The following is a 20,827-nucleotide window of genomic DNA, read 5'->3' on the forward strand; positions in this document are numbered from 1 at the left end:
TAATAGCATGTGGGAAAATATCAGAGAAAGTATCAAAATTGCAGCTGAGCAGAGCATACGTTATTATGAAACTAAGAAAAGGAAACTGTGGTTTGATGAAGATTGTCGCGTGGTAGTAGAAAGAAGGAAACAGGCAAAATTGAAGATCTTACAGGATTCAGTTGAGGCGAATAAAGATAATTATTTCAATGAAAGACAAGAAGCAAGCCGTACACTTAGGAATAAAAAGAGAGATTACTTGAAGAAAAAACTAAATGAGGTAGAAACAAATGGTAAGAATAAAAACATTCGAGATTTATATAATGGTATAAAGGAATTTAAGAACAGATATCAGCCAAGGGTAAACGTGATCAAGGATGAGAATGGTGACTTGCTTGCAGACTCTCACTCAATCCTGAACAGATGGAAAAACTATTTTGGGCAACTACTAACTATACATAGGCCAAATAGAAATGATTGGGATGAAATTGAAATACAAACTGCTGAGCCATTTATACCCGAACCCACACTTTCAGAAGTCGAAATTGCGATAGAAAATCTGAAAAATTATAAGTCTTCAGGTATCGATTAAATTCCAGCAGAATTAATACAAGAGGGTGGAAGCGCATTATCTAGCGAAATTTATAAGCTTGTACTTGCTATTTGAGAAAAGGAAATTGTACCAGAACAATGGAAAGAGTCCATAATTGTACCTATTTTTAAGAAAGGGGACAAGACTAACTGTGGTAACTTTCGAGGAATATCACTTTTGTTGACATTGTACAAAATTTTGTTCAATATTCTTTTGAGAAGATTAACTCTGTATGTAGATGAAATTATTGGGGATCATCAGTGTGGTTTTAGGCATAATAGACCGACTATTGATAAGATTTTTTGTATTCAACAGATATTGGAGAATAAAATGAGAGTATAAAGCTATTCATAGATTTCAAAAAGGCATATGACTCAGTTAAGAGAGAAGTTTTATATAACATTCTTATTGAATTTGGTATTCCCAAGAAACTAGTTCAATTAATTAAAATGTGTCTCAATGAAACTTACAGCAGAGTCTGTATAGGCCAGCTTCTATCTGATACTTTTCCAATTCACTGTGGGCTAAAGCAAGGAGATGCACTATTACCTTTACTTTTTAACTTCGCTCTAGAATATGCCATTAGAAAAGTTCAGGATAACAGAGAAGGTTTGGAATTGAACAGATTACATCAGCTTCTTGTCCTTGCGGATTATATGAATATGGTAGGAGAAAATCCACAAATGATTAGGGAAAACACGGAAATTTTACTTGAAGCAAGTAAGGTGATAGGTTTTGAAGTAAATACCGAAAAGACGAAGTATATGATTATGTCTCGTGACCAGAATATTCTACGAAATGGAAATATAGAAATTGGATATTTATCCTTCAAAGAGGTGGAAAAATTCAAATATCTTGAAGCAACAGTAACAAATATAAATTACATTCGGAAGGAAATTAAACGCAGAATAAATATGGGAAATGCGTGTTATTATTTGGTTGAGAAGCTTCTGTCATCTAGTCTGCTGTCAAAAAACACTGAAAGTTAGAATTTATAAAACATATTACCGATTGTTCTGTATTGTTATGAAACTTGGATTCTCACTTTGAGAGAGGAACAGAGATTAAGGGTGTTTGAGAATAAGGTTCTTAGGAAAATATTTGGGGCTAAAAGGAATGAAGTTACAGGAGAATGGAGAAAGTTACGCAACGCAGAGCTGCATGCATTGTATCCTTCACCTGACATAATTAGGAACATTAAATCCAGACGTTTGAGATGGGCTGGGCATGTAGCACGTATGGGCGAATCCAGAAATGTATATAGAGTGTTAGTTGGGAGGCCAGAGGGAAAAAGACCTATGGGGAGGCCGAGACGTAGATGGGAGGATAATATTAAAATGGATTTGAGGGAGGTGGGATATGATGATAGAGACTGGATTAATCTTACACAGGATAGGGACTGATGGCGGGCTTATGTGAGGTTAGTAATAAACTTGCGAGTTCCTGAAAAGCCATTTTGTTTGTATGTATGTATGTAATAATAATAATAAATCCAGCCGTTTGAGATGGGCAGGGCATGTAGCACTTATGGGCGAATCCAGAAATGCATATAGAGTGTTAGTTGGGAGGCCGGAGGGAAAAAGACCTTTAGGGAGGCCGAGACGTAGATGGGAAGATAATATTAAAATGGATTTGAGGGAGGTGGGATATGATGGTAGAGACTGGATTAATCTTGCACAGGATAGGGACCAATGGCGGGCTTATGTGAGGGCGGCAATGAACCTCCGGGTTCCTTAAAAGCCAGTAAGTAAGTAATAATAATAAGAATAAGAATAATAATAGCACTATTAACCATTCACCATTTCCTTATATTAATCCCTTTATGATTCCTTCAAACATAAAATAATTTCCATACGCTACCTTCAAGTGTTCTCCTTTAAAATACGTGGTATTTTTTTTACTCAAGGACGACTTGGACAGACGTGTTTGATATTCCATGCTCTGGTATGATTCACCAGTAGCTAGAAATTCGATGTAGCACATAACTTTTCAATCGGCGATTCCTCAAATGTGTATCTTGCTTTTTAAGTGTGTTTTCCACATAACTGAGGAATTTATTAAAATTTCTTTCACCCATTTTCAAATAGTTTCCATATGTTAAGACATCCCTTAAATGCAATTCGCTATTTAAAAATTGAAAACTGCTTGCTTCTTTCCTCCTTTTTTCTCCATGATTTTATGCAACAAGTTCACTTCCTTTTTGAGTCAGTTGCTGCAACTAACAATGCTGCTGCTGCTGAAACAGCAAGGAAAGTCACTTGCTCTTCAGCCTTGGTGAGAGACAAGCGAACTGTAGGACTCTGTGGAGTGACATGCTGACGATGACAGAAGCAGATGCTTGTGCCAGTTGTTTAAAGAACAGCCAATCAACATGTTCCTCATGGAACAGACAGGAACAAATTGAGAGCAGAGCTCGATTCTTTCCTGATGTCTGACTTGGAGAGAAAAATGAAGTGTGCATGCTCAGAGAGTTAGGCACCTGAAAGCAGCCGAGGAGACAAGACTGTTAAACAGGAAGTAAATTTTTCGTAAGGATTTCGGCGTGGAAACACCGCAAATGAAGTTTGTTTTGCTCCATCACATATAATTTGTAAGTGAAAACCATATTCCGAAACACAGGTTTAGTGAGAAATGAAAATGTACTACCACATGTTTATATTATAACTGTACAATTGTGCAATGATGTTGGGAACATAATGGAACATGCAAGATTTGACAGTAATGGATAACATTAGGAAATACGTAGTCACTGAATTTCTCACCGGAAACCTATACTGAATGACGTCACGAAGTATACAGGGTGTTTCGAAATACGGGGCATAATTTCAGGTATGTATTTCCCACATGTAGACAATCAAAATAGTTCATTACAACATGTGTCCGGAAATGCTTTATTTCCGAGTTATGGCCTTCACAACATTGAAATTCACCGGAACGTTTTTCTTTCTGCAGGTCGTTGCCGTCAAAGGAGACATTAAGAGGGCACTCTGACAGTTCATTCCAAGGCGAAGGTTACATTCAGTGTTGTGTAGGCGTTAGACTGTGCGACATGTATTCAAATCAAGAGCTGGCAGGGATACACTTCATGTACGGTAAGGCGGACAGCAATGCTGCGCTGGCTCGTCGTTTGTACCAGGATTCCTGATCGATGGATAGGTAGAGGTGGCCCAATTGCTTGGCTTCCACGCTCACCTGATCTGAACCCTCTCGATTTCTACTTGTGGGGCTATTTAAAATCATTGGTTTATTCGTCTCCGGTGCCTGATTTGGAATCCCTTCGGAATCGAATTGTGGCATGTTCTGAGGACATACGCAATACTCCTGGAGTTTGGGATCGTGTTCACAGGTCAATGAGACATCGATGTGAGGTCTGTATTCAAGCAGGAGGTGGACATTTTGAACATCTTCTGTAATGACAACGACCTGCGGAAAGAAAAACGTTCCGGTGAATTTCAATGTTGTGAAGGCCATAACTCGGAAATGAAGCATTTCCGGACACATGTTGTAATGAACTATTTTGATTGTCTACATGTGGGAAATACATATCTGAAATTATGCCCCGTATTTTTTAAACACCCTGTATATACAGTACTGGGTGACAGTAGTACCATTTGCAATGAGACCTGTACCACAAGGCTCTGATGTCCTAGTGCCTAATCCACCTGGCGAATTATCATACACAGATTCAGATTCATACCATAGCGACACATACAACGTGGATTTCAATGTATACAAGGGAAATGAGCTCCAGCTCTTTACGCAATCAGAATTGAACTATTGGTGAGAGACTTGAATCAGTCCGAACAAGCTGTGAAAGTATTAGGCTTTCAACTAAAAGAGAAAAACCTTCTTGCTGCAGGGACATCTTCAACATTGTTTAGGCAGCATGAGCAAGAATTTATCCAGTACTTTTCTTCTGAAGAAGAATTAGTGTATTGTAATGATGAGAAAATCTCATGTTGAAACCTATAACAAATGGAGGGGGGTACCCTGCACAGGAATTGAATTATTCATAGATTCAAACAAGAGAAGTTTGAAGGCTGTACTACTGCACAATATCCCTCTGTTTGAGCTGCATATTCTGTACATCTGAAAGAGAGTTACCAAATTGAAAGAGTTATCAAAATATGTGAATGCTTTTGCAGAAAATAAAATATGGAGAGCAACAGTGTAGCGACCTAAAATCATGCTGTATTTGCGAATGGGACAGTAGAGCTCTTAATAAACATTGGGCACAAGCAGAATGATCTCTAAGAACCAACCACATTGTAGGCAGTAAAAATGTGCAGAACATTGGCCTTGTTGACCAAGCAAAGATATTCTTACCCCTATTACACATAAAATTGGAGGTGATGAAACAATTTGTTAATGCTCTTGTTGAGAAGGAACAATGTTTCCACTATCTCACCAAAAATTTTCAGCTGTCTCATAGGATAAGTTAAAAGAGGGCCTCAGTTACAGATGTTGTTCAATAACTCAGGATTTGAACGATGCATGACAAACATTGAAAAGGAAGTTTGGACGACATTTAGAGATGTATGTGAAAATTTCCTGGGTAACAACAAACATCAGAATTACAAGAACATCGTATTTAATATGCTGAAAATGTTCAAAGAATTAGAGTGCAAAATGAGCCTCAAGACTAATTTTCTGTTTTCGCATTTGGACAGTTTTCCTCCTCAATTAGATGATGTAAGTGAGGAACATGTGAAAGGTTTCACCAAGACATCAGTGACGAGGAGCATTGGTACCAGGAGTGATGGAGTACAACAATGATGGAAGAGTACTGCTGAACATTAGTGCGTGAGGAACCACAACTAACTCATAAAAATAAATCTGCTCTTCGAAGCTTCCAAGGAAGGAAAAGCAAAAATGAGATAACTATCTTACTCCACTATATACTGTATTCTTTTTTCAACTTTTCATGACTTTCTGCAACGTCTTATTCCTACTCTTTACTATCGTCCAGAACCTCTTTAACTTATTTTTCTATACTAATTGAACTTTAAATCGAAACTTAATTTTCAAATTGTGAAAAATTCTGATGTGACAGAAAAAATCAAATAACAGATTCATGTTATATCACCTATCATCCAGAAAACAGCTCTGACTAACTTTTATTTTGTAGAGTAGTGTTATTAATGCTGCTTTGACAGGTATTTCATTTAGTTTCCTTCTCTGATATACCTGATGATAGATAACACAATAAGTTACTAATGGCATTGCATTATCATTCAAGTAATTATTACATTGTATTTGTTCACAGATCATTGATGCAGATCGGGATATTGAAATCCTACATGAGGATATATTAGCACGTGCTGTAACAGTGATAAACAAAGCAGACGAGAACTTAGGACAACTGTGGTAGCATCTATCTGAAGACTTGGCATTTTAAACCATTTAAAGTCTAGTATATATAAATATATATTTTATCGTTCGTATTTCCTTATTAAATGTAATTAAGTACATATTGATTGAAATTGACATTCCTATGCAACAGTACAGTTTTTTAAGTGCTCTTGAGTTGTCCAGCTGCTCGAATAACATGTACTCATATTTCTGAAATTTTGGATCATTAATAAAAGTAACATTGGGTTGTTTATTAATTTAAAAGAGCTATTCATTATATAATTTTGATCTCGGAGCCATGTTTTTGGTAATATTTCTTTGAATTTCGCATATCTTTAAAACTGTCGTTTTTAGTTGACTGTAGTATACAATTTTTGCTATAATATTGCTTGTGATTTTTCACATAAATCTGGCTATTTTCACTAAAATGTAAAATTAGAAAATTTTTATACAGTAATGTTATTTTATTGAAGTTAAATCTGTTGCACAAGAACATGCACTTTGTGTAGTCATCAATCTTCACTATCATTATACAGAAGCATATGTTTTATTAATTTCATGGTACACTAGAGAAGATGTTAAAAACATAATTACCAACTTTATTGGAAAGTAGTCAGTGATACAGATAAACTAACTTAGTAAAATTATAAATAAATAAATACATTACACAAACACTTCATTCGCCATATTTATCTTAGAAATAGCTCAAACTGATAAAAATTCTTGTTAATACTATGACATTGTGTTATAATTGAAGAGCTTATTTCCGAAAGGTCTCTCGTCAATCTTAGATATATTTTGACAAATAAATAAAAAACATTTAAATATGTTATAATTAAATGCGCAAAAGGTATATATTATGATTAATATTTTGATATATTGTGTCACTAACAGTACTGGCACACTTAAACTACATGTAGTACTGGTATTCATTGATCACAAATAATTACACTGCCCAACAATGAAAATGTTTCGGACTCAAAAATAGCTAATTCTTATGTATTTCCACCTGCTGAGTTCAAAAATGACCATAAAAATGACAGATTAGCTCTTGCTTTGGAGATAAAGTGACATTTCATTTTTTAGAGTCAACATTTTCAGTTTATGGGAAATTTGGGGGAAATTTTGTTTTGGGAGTTGGCACACCTGTCAAATAACAAAACACAAATGTTCTTCAGCTGCTTGTAAGATACAAATATAGATATTGGTGCTGTGACTGTGAATTTCATATTGTTTCTGCTGTAATTAATGCAGAATTTCTGGTTTGGAAGTGTTTTTAAAGTGTAAAATTTGTAAAAAAAAATCCCACGAAAATGGTGTGTTTGAAGTAGAAAATGAAGACAGTGTGGAACAAAATGAAGAACCCAACAATCCTTCCACATCCCATGACCCTGATTTTGAGGAAAAAGGTGATAAACCGCACAGACTGAGTCAAGTGGAATTGAGTGATCTCATTAGAGACCTTGACCCGTCAAAGGAGAAGGCAGAAATTCTAGGGTCTAGACTACAGAAATGGAATCTTCTCGAACGTGATGTCAGGGTCTCACAGTACAGACAACGTCATAGGGATTTGCTTCCCTTTTTTGAGAAGAAAAACAATCTTGTTTGCTGCAACATTAATGGCATGATGAAATGTTTGAATTTGAACCATGATCCAACTGAATGGAGGCTATTCATAGACTCCTCCAAGCTTAGTTTGAAAGCTGTATTACTTCACAGTGGCAACTGCCTTCCTTCTATTCCTATTGGTCATGGCGTTCACATGAAGGAGACTTATGCAAATATGACAGCCCTCTTCGACTCAATCGAATATCATGAACACAAGTGGAAAAATCTGTGGTGATCTAAAAGTCATTGCTGTACTCTTAGGAATGCAACTGGGGTACACAAAATATTGCTGCTTTTTATGTATGTGGGACAGCAGGGATAGGAAATCACATTATATTCAAGCAGACTGGCCTGCAAGAAATCATAACCCTAGTGAGAAAAAATGTTGTTGCCGAGCCTCTCGTGGTCCCAAAAGATGTTCTTCTTCCACCCCAGCATATTAAGCTGGGTTTGATAAAAAATTTTGTCACAGGTATGAACCAAGAAGGACAGGTCTTTAAGTACGTAAGAGAGAAATTTCCGAAATTAAGTGATGCCAAAGTCAAGGAAGGCATATTTGTCGGGCCACAAATTCGAGAACTTGTAAAGGATCCTGCATTTGACCAAATTTTGAGGGGGAAGAAAAGGAAGCTTGGGAAGCATTCAAGGGAGTTATTCATGGATTTTTAGGCAACAAAAGAGATGATAACTACACTCAGTTGGTGACAGTGTTCCTGCAAAAATACCATCAACTCGGATGCAACATGTCCCTTAAAATCCATTTTCTCCACTTCCACATAGACATTTTCCCTCCTAGTTGTGGAGCTTTCAGTGATGAACACAGAGAAAGATTCCATCAGGATATTTCTGTTATGGAACAAAGATATCAGGGCTGTTGGAATGAAACAATGCTTACGGATTACTGCTGGTCTTTGCGTAGTGATGCTCCGGAACTCACTTACAAGAGGCAAGCTAAAAGACGACGATCTCATGAAACCACACGATTCTCTTCAGATCCAACCATCTGCCAGGTATTCTTCCATAAATTTAGAACTCTCAGAATGTAACTGCCATTTTAAAAAATTTAAATGCACTTTCAATGTTGTTGGCATATGTAATTAAAATGTATCATTTTCTCTTAATCCGTTAAACTGAAATACTTTCTACCTATTGTGTATCACAGAAACTAGAGCTAAGAAAAAAATTTCATTGTCATATTCGTTTTTCTCAACCCAAAATTAGTAGGAATTGACTCATGAAGTGCACGAAACATTCAAAAAAAATTTTTTTGTTGGCCAGTGTTATTGAAATAAGTTTGGGGACAAGGGACTTTTGGAAATAAAAACATAACCGGTAGGACAAGGGGCAGTTTGGCATTTTTGGGGATAAAAACATGCATAATGCAGATTTAAGAAATTTTTAGTATTAATAATGCATATAATATACATTATATTCAGTTTAAATGTGTGTTTTAATGGTTTTGAGTGGACACCTCAGTTTCTCGATTTTTATGTCCCTTATTTTAGCTTCAGGAATCAGAATTGAAGAAAAAAAAAAAAAAGCTAAGTGACAGAAAAATGAAATAAAATGTTAAGATTTTCACAATAAGATGTTACAGGATCTTTCTCTGGACGGAAGTTCACTTTTACATTTTACCGACACTTTTAAGTTGTTCTCTTGCAATTGTCTTTGTATATTCTCTCTCTTTCTTTTGCTTTTGGTCATTGTAAGATTAATGGCATTTGTCAATTACCTCTGCATTAAATAAATAAAATAATAATTTTACCAACGAACCTCTATAGACTGCATGTCATAAATGGATTTATTACATTGGATATTTTAAGAATAGTAGAGAGGAAATATAGATGGTTCAAGACAAATGATTTAGATGAAAACCACCCTCTTTCAGGGAGGTTGTAAATTCTCTCCCTTTTTCAGTACTAGTAGCAATTTAGATTCTTCAAAAATTGGAATCATTCGTTAAACTGTCTTTGCAGTGTATGAATCTCGTAATGGTTAATGTGGTTCTAATATGCTTCCAATTAAAGATTCCAAAAGTGTACTCTTTGCACAGTGGATTAAAGGAAAGAATTTTATTAGAGCAGATGGGGATGTCGTATTCTGTTATTTTTGCAGTAAAGAGGTAAGCACTGTTATTCTGTTTCCGAATATTTTCTATGGCAGTTATTCTTTGTAAAAAATTACGAAACTTCTTTAAAATAATTAATTAAATTAAAATGTCCGTTTTTAAATCATATCTAGGTAACTGTAAGGTCTGTTATAATTTCAGATAAAATGTACTAAAAAATTTCAAGTCAACCAGCATGTCACATCTACTTCACATATTGCAAGAATGCAAAAAAGGAAGGAATCTGCAAAGAATTCCATAGATCCCTCAGTTATGCCCAAGGGAAAGTGAGTGTAGCGGCGAAAAACAAACTGGACAGAGACATAAATGCGAACCCTGATTACGGATTCTTTTGTTCAGTGAAAAAGGTTGTGGTGAAAACTTGAATGATGAATTTGATCTGACACTGTTACAAATATATTCATTAAAGTTTGCACCCATATCTTCTTGCGATGTAGAGAAGTCATTCTCTGCCTACAAAAACATATTGACTGACAAATGCAGGCACTTCACAAAAACCAATTCAGGAATGTTGTTAGGTTGTTAACTGTAAAAAAAAAAAAATGTGAAGTGAAATAAAACAATTGTAACAAAAATTAAAGTGCATATTTTAGTGTATTTTTCACTTGATTATGCATGTTTCATAGTTTGATAGCGCATGAATGCATGCATATTTTGGGATTTTATAGTGCATGAAATTCTCGTCTCTACTGATATGAGGCCTGTCACATTTAAACACACTTAAATGCCATCGAGCTGGGTTGGAGTAGAACCCGCAACTTTGAGCACAGAAGGCTATACTGACTACGCTACTCAGGCCAACTTGTAAATGTTCGTGACTCGGAAACAAATTGTGAGTATATAAACTTATTTCTCATTATTCCATTTTTACTATCTCCTCAAATCCCTCCCCGAAAAAAAATCCTGCGTCCGCCCCTGGTAGGCGTAGAGAATATTAGAAGATCTTCATTTCTATAATATTTACTAAGTGACGGCTATATAGTAGTCTATACAAAACTTATATAAGATAACAATATTGTTATTAAAAATGAAATATTTTTATAGTTATTAATCAAGTGGTATGGGTCTTTTCATATATTTAATGGTGGTGTGGTGTAGATATTTAAAGCCGAAAGTTAGAATTTATAAAACAGTTATGCTACCAGTTGTTCTTTATGGTTGTGAAACTTGGACTCTCACTTTGAGAGAGGAAGAGAGATTAAGGATGTTCAAAAATAAGATGCTTAGGAAAATATTTGGGGCTAAGAGGGATGAAGTTATAGGAGAATGGAGAAAATTACACAATGCAGAACTACACGCATTGTAACATAATTAGGAACATAAATCCAGACGTTTGAGATGGCAATGCATGTAGCATGTATGGGTTAATCTAGAAATGCATATAGGGTGTTAGTTGGAAGACCTGAAGGGAAAAGACGTAGATGGGAGGGTAATATTAAAATGATTTGAGAGAGGTGGGATATGATGGTACAGACTGGATTAATCTTGCTCAGGATAGAGACCGATAGTAGGCTTATGTGGGGGCAGCAATGAACTCCCGGGTTCCTTAAAAGCCATTTGTAAGTAAGTGATGTAGATATTTATATGTGTGATTCTCTTCAGTATTGTCTGGAGGAAGCGCAAAAATTATAATGCTAAGGGAAGACCAAAAGGTATTACTTACTGATAAAATAAGAGGCCTACAAAATGTTATAGTGTCCCGATCACTTTACCAGGATCTCTTAGTAGGATAAAATGATTCTACCCTCTACATTTCAAGGTAGTTCACGAAACATAAAGCAGCTATACCAAGACGCTATGTCTACTGTTGGAAAGCATGGCAAGTCTGATATTTTCATAACTCTCACCTACAATCCTCAATGACCTGAAATAGCTACTGCTTCACTCCGACATGAAAAACCGACTGATCGTCCTGACATTGTTACTTGCATTTTCGCATTGAAACTCAAGAACTGAAGATGTATAGGTTCAATAAAAAACATTTAGCATAAGGAAAACCATTCAGAGGGGAATGCTTCATTATTATGGAAGCAAATAACTTCCAAAATGTTTGGTATTCGTCATTGGAAATAAATTTGAAAAATTTTAATTTGAACTTCTAATGAACTTAGTAGCTGCGCAGAGCATACGGGATAGGTCAAATAGAACATTGCGCGCGATGCCATTTGTGTGGCAGCTCAAGCTAGAAAAATAGCAGACTATTAAGTTCCTAGCTACAAATATCACAAATATAAGTATCCGGACCCTTAATAATACATAAAAATATAATAAACTGTGAAATTATTGTTTATCCTTACTAAAATACTAGAATGTATTTTTCTGTTTGTGATTATGTATTTAGTCTCTTTTTTTATTACATTTTTTTATTGTTGTTATTTCAAAGTTAATGCTGATTGTGTATATGTATTGAATCTCTCTTTTTTACTCAATTATGTTTATTATTATTTTTAAGTTCATATTTGTATACCGGTATGTATTTTTTTTCTGTATGTGATTTGATCCTGGTTGAGTGGAAGAGAAGGCCTGATGGCCTTAACTCTGCCAGGGAAAATAAAACTATTATTATTATTATTATTATTATTATTATTATTATTATTATAAAATAATAAGTACACAATACGATTTGTAAAACCAATAGAACTGTATTAAATTGCGTCAATAAAGTTTCATATGAAGCCTGCCTATTGCAGTTGAAGAAATAAAGTACCTACAGTATATTATATGCTATATAATTAAATTATTTTTATCGAAACTAACAATCCTCTTGATATTCATATACTAAATACTATACAAGTGTTATTGTGACGAACAGTGACAATAAAATCGGACAGGAATGAAGAAAATGTAGACCTACTATTTACCCTAAAAAAAAAAAAAAAAAAAAAAAACTTTTTATGTTGAGTCTTACTAATCAGTCCAATAAATCTTACTTCAAAATGCATTAAATTGGAATCCCAATATTAATAATAATAATAATAATAATAATAATAATAATTTAGGGCTATTATTAATATTATTATTATTGGGTCTTGATAGATAAACGGAGACACACTAGTATAATAGACATTCGAACTTTCAGGGGTGCAGACTGTAATTCTGACCATTATTTGGTAATTGGAGAATTAAGAGAAAGACTATCAGTAGCCAAGCGAGTAGTGCAACAAGTTAATATTACTAAATTCAATATTTTGAAATTAAAAGACGAGGAAACTAAGCAAAATTATCAGGTCGAAATTTCGAATAGGTTTGCCACTTTAGAAAGTTCCGACGAAGTTGAGAAAGAATTAGATGTTAACAGCGTGTGGGAAAATATCAGAGATAGTATCAAAATTGCAGCTGAGCAGAACATAGGTTATTATGAAACTAAGAAAAAGAAACCGTGGTTTGATGAAGATTGTTGCATGGTAGTAGAAAGAAGGAAACAGGCAAAATTGAAATTCTTACAGAATCCAGTTGAGGAGAAGAGAGATAATTATTTCAATGAAAGACGGGAAGCAAGTCGTACACTTAGGAATAAAAAGAGAGGTTACTTGAAGGAAAAACTGAATGAGGTAGAAACAAATAGTAAGAATAAAAACATTACAGATTTATATGAGGGTATAAAGGAATTTAAGAACGGATATCAGCCAAGGGTAAACGTGATCAAGGATGAGAATGGTAACTTGCTTGCAGACTCTCCATCAATCCTAAACAGATGGAAAAACTATTTTGTGCAACTACTAAATGTACATAGGCCAAATAAAAATGATCGGGACGAAATTGAAATACAAACTGCTGAGCCATTTATACCCCAACCCACACTTTCAGAAGTCGAAATTGCGATAGAAAATCTGAAAAAGTACAAGTCTCCAGGTATCGATCAAATTCCAGCAGAATTAATACAAGAGGGTGGAAGTGCATTATATAGCGAAATTTATAAACTTGTACTTGCTATTTGGGAAAAGGAAATTGTACCAGAACAATGGAAGGAATCCATAATTGTACCTATTTTTAAGAAGGGGGACAAAACCAACTGTGTTAACTTTCAAGGAATATCACTTTTGTTGACGTCATACAAAATTTTGTCCAATATTCTTTTGAGAAGATTAACTCCGTATGTAGATGAAATTATTGGGGATCATCAGTGTGGTTTTAGGCGTAATAGATCGATTATTGATCAGATTTTTTGTATTCGACAGATAATGGAGAAAAAATGGGAATATAAGGGTACAGTACATCAGTCAGTCATATGACTCGGTTAAGAGGGAAGTATTATTTGATATTCTTATTGAATTTGGTATTCCCAAGAAACTAGTTCGATTAATTAAAATGTGTCTCAGTGAAACATACAGCAGAGTCCGTATAGGTCAGTTTCTATCTGATGCTTTTCCAATTCACTGCGGGCTAAAGCAGGGAGATGCACTATCACCTTTACTTCTTAACTTCGCTTTAGAATAATTCATTAGGAAAGTTCAGGATAACAGGCAGGGTTTGGAATTGAACGGGTTACATCAGCTTCTTGTCTATGCGGATGACGTGAATATATTAGGAGAAAATCCACAACCGATTAGGGAAAACACGGAAATTTTACTTGAAGCAAGTAAAGCGTTCGGTTTGGAAGTAAATCCCGAAAAGACAAGGTATATGATTATGTCTCGTGACCAGAATATTTACGAAATGGAAATATAAAAATTGGAGATTTATCCTTCGAAGAGGTGGAAAAATTCAAATATCTTGGAGCAACAGTAACAAATATAAATGACACTCGGGAGGAAATTAAACGCAGAATAAATGTGGGAAATGCGTGTTATTATTCGGTTGAGAAGCTTTTATCATCTAGTCTGCTGTCAAAAAATCTGAAAGTTAGAATTTATAAAACAGTTATATTACCGGTTGTTCTGTATGGTTGTGAAACTTGGACTCTCACTCTGAGAGAGGAACATAGGTTAAGGGTGTTTGAGAATAAGGTTCTTAGGAAAATATTTTGGGGCTAAGAGGGATGAAGTTACAGGAGAATGGAGAAAGTTACTTAACGCAGAACTGCACGCATTGTATTCTTCACCTGACATAATTAGGAACATTAAATCCAGACGTTTGAGATGGGCAGGGCATGTAGCACGTATGGGCGAATCCAGAAATGCATATAGAGTGTTAGTTGGGAGACCAGAGGGAAAAAGACCTTTGGGGAGGCCGAGACGTAGATGGGAGGATAATATTAAAATGGATTTGAGGGAGGTGGGATGTGATGATAGAGACTGGATTAATCTTGCACAGGATAGGGACCGCTGGCGGGCTTATGTGAGGGCGGCAATGAACCTTCGGGTTCCTTAAAAGCCATTTGTAAGTAAGTAAGTATTATTATTATGGGATGTTGTAGCTCTCTTTATTAAATCAAGTATCAGATCTGAAAAACTTCATTGCCAACTGTTCTCTACCTAATCTCACTCTAGGCAACAACCATACACCTTTTGATGGAGAAATAAGAGCCATATGTACTGCTGTGAAACAAGTGTTGTGCAGGTCGTGCAGGTCCTTCCCATTTTCAAACATTGTTCTCCTCAGTGACTTAAAAGCAGCGATATCTGCAATTGGAAACTACTTATTACAATCAGCTAATGATGACATTCAACAATGCAGAGAAGACATCAAGAAACTAAATAAAATTGTACATCTGCAATGGATACCTTGTCACTGCGGTATTGCTGGGAATGAAGCAGCAGACTTTATGGCAAAGGAAGGAACACCTATCCCCCTTTCATATTCTAACATGCTGCCATTCCATAGAGCATCTACAAATATAAGAAGTCGAGTGAGACAATGTTTCCATAAGAGTTTGGAGGAACAAATTAAAGATAAACACTGGAAGGACGCACTAAACTCCCCTCTCCCTGAATGGCCCAGAAGAGAAGCTGTTGCAACGTTCCACACCACAGTAGGTCATGACTGTCTGGCTAAATCACCTCCACCGCCTAGGTATATTATCCAGCCCCCACTGCATGCTCTGTGGATGTTCAGACAACATGGACTCAAACCACATTAGGTAAGACTTGTCCAGCACTTTCATCTGTCAGCTTTGTGGATAGATATTGGGAGGCCAGAGAAAGAATGCAGCAGTGCTGACATCCTCTCCTTCGTAGTTTCACTTGCACATTGTTCACTTTATTTCGTTTTCTTTCATTTTAGTTTCTATCGCCATTGTACGGCCAATGACTCTAGTCAAGTGCCACTGCATTGAATAAAAAAAAAGAAAGATCTGAAAAATTGGCTATTTACAATTCCATGCAAATTTTCTTTAATCAGGTTGTTTTTCCTTCAGTTTTTTAGTCAATCTTCTTAAGTTTGATATTATAACTGCACATCTGTCACATTCTCTAATTGAAATTCTGGCTCATATATACATCTATTGTCAGGCAATAGCTACATCTCACTTGACGATATGTGTCAGAGGAAGAATAATTGTTTGTATACATCTGAAGTCTGATCAGTGTAATATGTAGTTAGTTGGCAATGGATGCAATGGCGGAGGAAAAGAATTGGCCACCCTACCCCATTATCTCCTGGCCTAGTTGCCTCAAAAGTGGTGCCTTCTTGGTATCACTTGTGATATTCAGACCTGTCTTTGAACAGTTGACTAACAACAATCTGTCACATTTTCTTTTACAAGCCATGTTTTCTTTCTTCACAATTTCTAATCTGTTCATTATTTTTCTGTAACTCACCTTCCATTAATCTCAATTTATTCTTTGGACTGAGCATATAATTGTGTTCCGCACTAATAGTATCACGGACATTTGAACAATTCGCAATAACTGTTATATTGTCTGGTTCTGAGACTCCAGTACTTCTTTTCAAAATCCTCATAGGGTGTTTTTCTACCTAAAAATAATATTATACCACGAAAAAAAGAAATTCTACTGAATATATTTTTAAGTGATGAAGTTCAAGCCAATGGAAATTAGGTCTATGTGAATTTAAATTGTTCTGGAAAATTAAAAAGGGAGGAAACTGCGTCGTCTTCCCTTTTTTCATGTGATTTCCAGAAGCAATCTTCTGTAAAATGTTCAGAATACATAATACAGAATAGATAATTTGTTCCAATAAAATTATTTCTTCTAATGGCAAATAGCCATCGCAACAGTACTCCTGCTTTTTTTTTTTTAGAGGGGAAAGCTAAAAATAACACATATGTTATTATAATGCCTTTATCATATTTAAAACATAGTCAGCAATATATTTTCCGAAATAGTTTTAGTGTAAGCTGACAGAATAATTCAATCTACATGAAAGTGCTATTTATTGTCTGCATTAATTGAACGTTAGACAATTAGATGCATTTATAATATCGTTATTTAGTATGAAAAGTGATGCTGTAACCTTTCTTGCAGCGATTTGTGCAGTTACAAGCCTTACAAGAATGCATCTTTATGATAGATTCATCAAATGCACACTGGATACACTCGCAATCACTATCACAACTACCTGTTAAATGCCACAATGATGACAATGCGTGAAGGGTTTCAATTTTGTACAACACAGCAGCGCTTGCTGTGCGTCTAGGTAAGTAACTATAACATCATTGGTTTTTACCACAGAACTATATGCTTTTTATAGAACTATTCGTTTTTAATTAGACAACCCCGGGGCAGATTCCTTATCTGCTCCAACTCTTTAAGCACCATTCAGTCCCTGCAGCATTTGAATTCTGATGATCCGCTTGTGTTGAGAACCCAGGAACTTTTCCACACTCTTCTAAGCTCTGATTATGAGATTGGAGTAGTGTGGACTCCGGGTCATGTTGGCATTCCTGATAACGAGGCAGCAGATGCTGCAGCAAGGGACAATGCTTTAAATGGGTCTGAGGTGTATTGGTGTGAGAGGTGGCAAGATATTCAAAATTACCTGAAACATACAATATGGTGGCAATGGGAAGGAGAATGGTCGGCACAAGAGGGAAATAAATTCGTTCTAAGTCAGTATGTCCGAAGCAAAATGTTCAATACAAAAATGTCCAATACGAAAATGTCAAAGTGCAAAATATCCAATGTGTAAAATGTCCAAAGCAAAATGACCAATACAAAAATGTCCAAAGTGCAAAATGTCCAATGTGTAAAATGTCCAAAACAATAATGTCCAAAATGCAAAATATCCAATGTGTAAAATGTCCAAAACAATAATGTCCAAAGTGCAAAATGTCCAAAGCAATAGTGTCCAACACAAAACTCTCTGAAGAAAATTGTATTATTCTTTAAGGGAAATATCCAGTGTGTATAATGTCCAATACAAAAATGTCCAAAGTGCAAAATATCCAATGTGTAAAATGTCAAATACAAAAATGTTCAAAACAAAACTCTCCGAAGAAAAATATATTATTCTTTAAGCAAAATGTCCAATACAAAAATGTTCACAATTTAAAATGTCCAATGTGTAAAATGCTGGGAGGGGTTTCTGTTCTAGCTGCATCTACAGTATTCCCTTCATGCAAATGTACCTCAGTCCCATCATATAAAATAGTTATTAGCTCAAAATTGTTATCAATTGTGCAGCGCACTGCATTCATTCCCTTGTATACTACGCCAGTAAATGTTGATGTTATAATGAGAATACTTGTGATATAAGTATCTACGGTAATGATTGACCTTTTTGAGACAATTATTTGAACCAACACTGCTAACCTTACTCTGTTAAGAGTCAAGAGTCAAATACTGTTAAAAATTTAAAATATTTAACTCCAACTGTTTTCCGAGAATTAAAAATGAATTTGTTCCATTGTTGAAGAATTGCCTCAGAAATTTCTGTTCACAGCTGGTGTTAAATTTTTGTTGATGGTATTTGGGTAGTATACCGTAAATTTTCGTTTCGAACATTTTTGCTTTGTAAGTAGTTTTATTATATTTGGACATTTTTATTTTGTACTTATTATTATGATGCCATTTAATGATAGGCTACTTAACCACTCGTGAATGGCTCACCCTATTATGTAACATGAGTTACTTAACTTTGTTTATTTGGACTATTTTCGTTTGATCGTTTTCGATTTGGACATTTTACATTTTGGATGTTTATGCTTTGGAAAATTTTCAGTTTGGACATATTTGTATTGCACATTGTACCCTTTGGACATTTTTCAGTTTGAACATATTTGTACTGGACATTTTTGTGTTTGGACATTTTAGGTTTGGACGTTTTTGTCTTTGGACGTTTTAGATAGGACATTTTTGTATTTGGACATTTTTGTGTTTGGACATTTAGCTTCGGACATTTTACAATTCATTTTGAATAATTTTTCAGAAAAGTCTATGATATACAATACAAAGATTTATTTTCAGTCAGTGACTTTACTTTATATATGTGTAAGGTACAAGTCCCTATATTTCATAATTTAATACTGCATTAACGTTTTCGTCAGTCATGCCGACATCATCAGATACAACTTTTTATGCTGCAATATCATCCCTAAATAAATACATGTGCCTCTGTGATCAAAAATACAATATACATTTTTAAACATAAAACATATTAAAATCAACATGGTTTGGGAACACCAATATTTCTTTTCTCATGTAAATGTGCCCTTGTTGTCAATTAGTTAAAAACACAAACGTGTAATTACAATACATATAGATAAAATTGCAGGTCTTCACTATATAAAAATCTAAAGCTGAAAAATTCATGTAAAATACTATGTAATGAGATGCTTACAATCATTAATCTATAATTATCTAATTTGCTTATATCCATATTCTTGTTATCCAGTTATTATACTCCTTTTCTGTGTCCGAAAAATGTATATACACAATAATGTATGTGTTGAGATTGTATGTTGAAGCTTTAATTCATCAAAATTGTTAATGATGATAATTACAACAGATGAAATATATCTGTATTACAGTAGGTGGTCTTTTGATGTTAATTGACGACATGAACTTGAGTGTACACTATGACCGATGATAATCTTCAATCTAGGATAGAAGTGATAGAGCTTACACTATGACTGATGATAATCTTCAATCTAGGATAGAAGTGATAAAGTTAAGTAATTACACTAAATAGACAGAATCGAAATTTATTGTCAAAATACATGTTTATTAAAGATAATTTATTTTATATTATTTGGAAAGGATTGAAACATGGATTTTCTAACTTTAAGTTTATAAACGTCAAAAATTCGTTTTTTTCCTCTTTTGTTACCGAAATGCAATTACGCCAAGAAAATAGAAGCAGCTGGTGGCATTGCGTCTCTCGGAAAGAAAAAGGAAAAGTTTTCAAGATAATTAGATCATAATATTGTGACTGAAATCATATTAAGGAAATTTGAAATTGAATGGATATATTATTAGGTCAATTTAAGTAGATATATCCATTCAATTTCAAATTTTCTTAATATGATTTCAGTCACAATATTGTGATCTAATTATCTTTAATAAACACGTATTTTGACAATAAATTTCGATTCTGTCTATTTAGTGTAATTACTTAACTTTATCACTTCTATCCTAGATTGAAGATTATCATCGGTCATAGTGTACACTCAAGTTCATGTCGTCAATTAACATCAAAACACCACCAAATACAGAAATATTTCATCTGTTGTAAATATCATCATTAACAATTTTGATAAATTAAGGCTTCAACGTACAATCTCAACACATACATTATTGTGTATATACATCTTTTGGACACAGAAAAGGAGTATAATAACTGGATAACAAGAATATGGATATAAGCAAATTAGATAAATATAGATTAATGTTTGTAAGCATCTCTTCACATAGTATTTTACATGAATTTTTCAGCTTTAGATTTTTATATAGTGAAGACCTGCAATTATTTATATATACATATATATATATATTTATTTATTGTAATTACACGTTTGTGTTTTTAACTAATTGACAACAAGGGCACATTTACATGAGAAAAGAAATATTGATGTTCCCAAACCATGTTGATGTTAATATGTTTTATGTTTATCAATGTATATTTTATTTTCTATCACAGAGGCACATGTATTTATTTAGGAATGATATTGCAGCATAAAAAGTTGTATCTGATGATGTCGGCATGACTGACGAAAACGTTAATACAGTATTAAATGATGTAATATAAAGACTTGTACCTTACACATATATAAAGTAATGTAATTGACTGAAAATAAATCTTTGTATTGTTTTCGGACATTTTACACTTGG

The 20,827-nt window shown here is 34.5% G+C and overlaps 1 protein-coding gene across 2 annotated transcripts in view; it reads left to right on the forward strand.

Moving 5' to 3' along the window:
- Positions 1-9,120, forward strand: part of LOC138699973 (thymidylate kinase) — a 150,646-nt gene extending 141,526 nt beyond the window's left edge. For both annotated transcript variants that reach the window (XM_069826273.1, XM_069826249.1), the window contains one exon: positions 5,838-9,120. Coding sequence is in view for 1 of the 2 variants with exons in the window: in XM_069826249.1 (XP_069682350.1) it covers positions 5,838-5,942 (105 nt within the window). In the remaining variant the exon portion in view is untranslated. The remainder of the gene's footprint in view (positions 1-5,837) is intronic.
- The last annotated feature ends 11,707 nt before the right edge of the window (positions 9,121-20,827 follow it).

The sequence above is a fragment of the Periplaneta americana genome, chromosome 1 (assembly GCF_040183065.1).
Source record: "Periplaneta americana isolate PAMFEO1 chromosome 1, P.americana_PAMFEO1_priV1, whole genome shotgun sequence".
NCBI lineage: Eukaryota > Metazoa > Arthropoda > Insecta > Blattodea > Blattidae > Periplaneta > Periplaneta americana.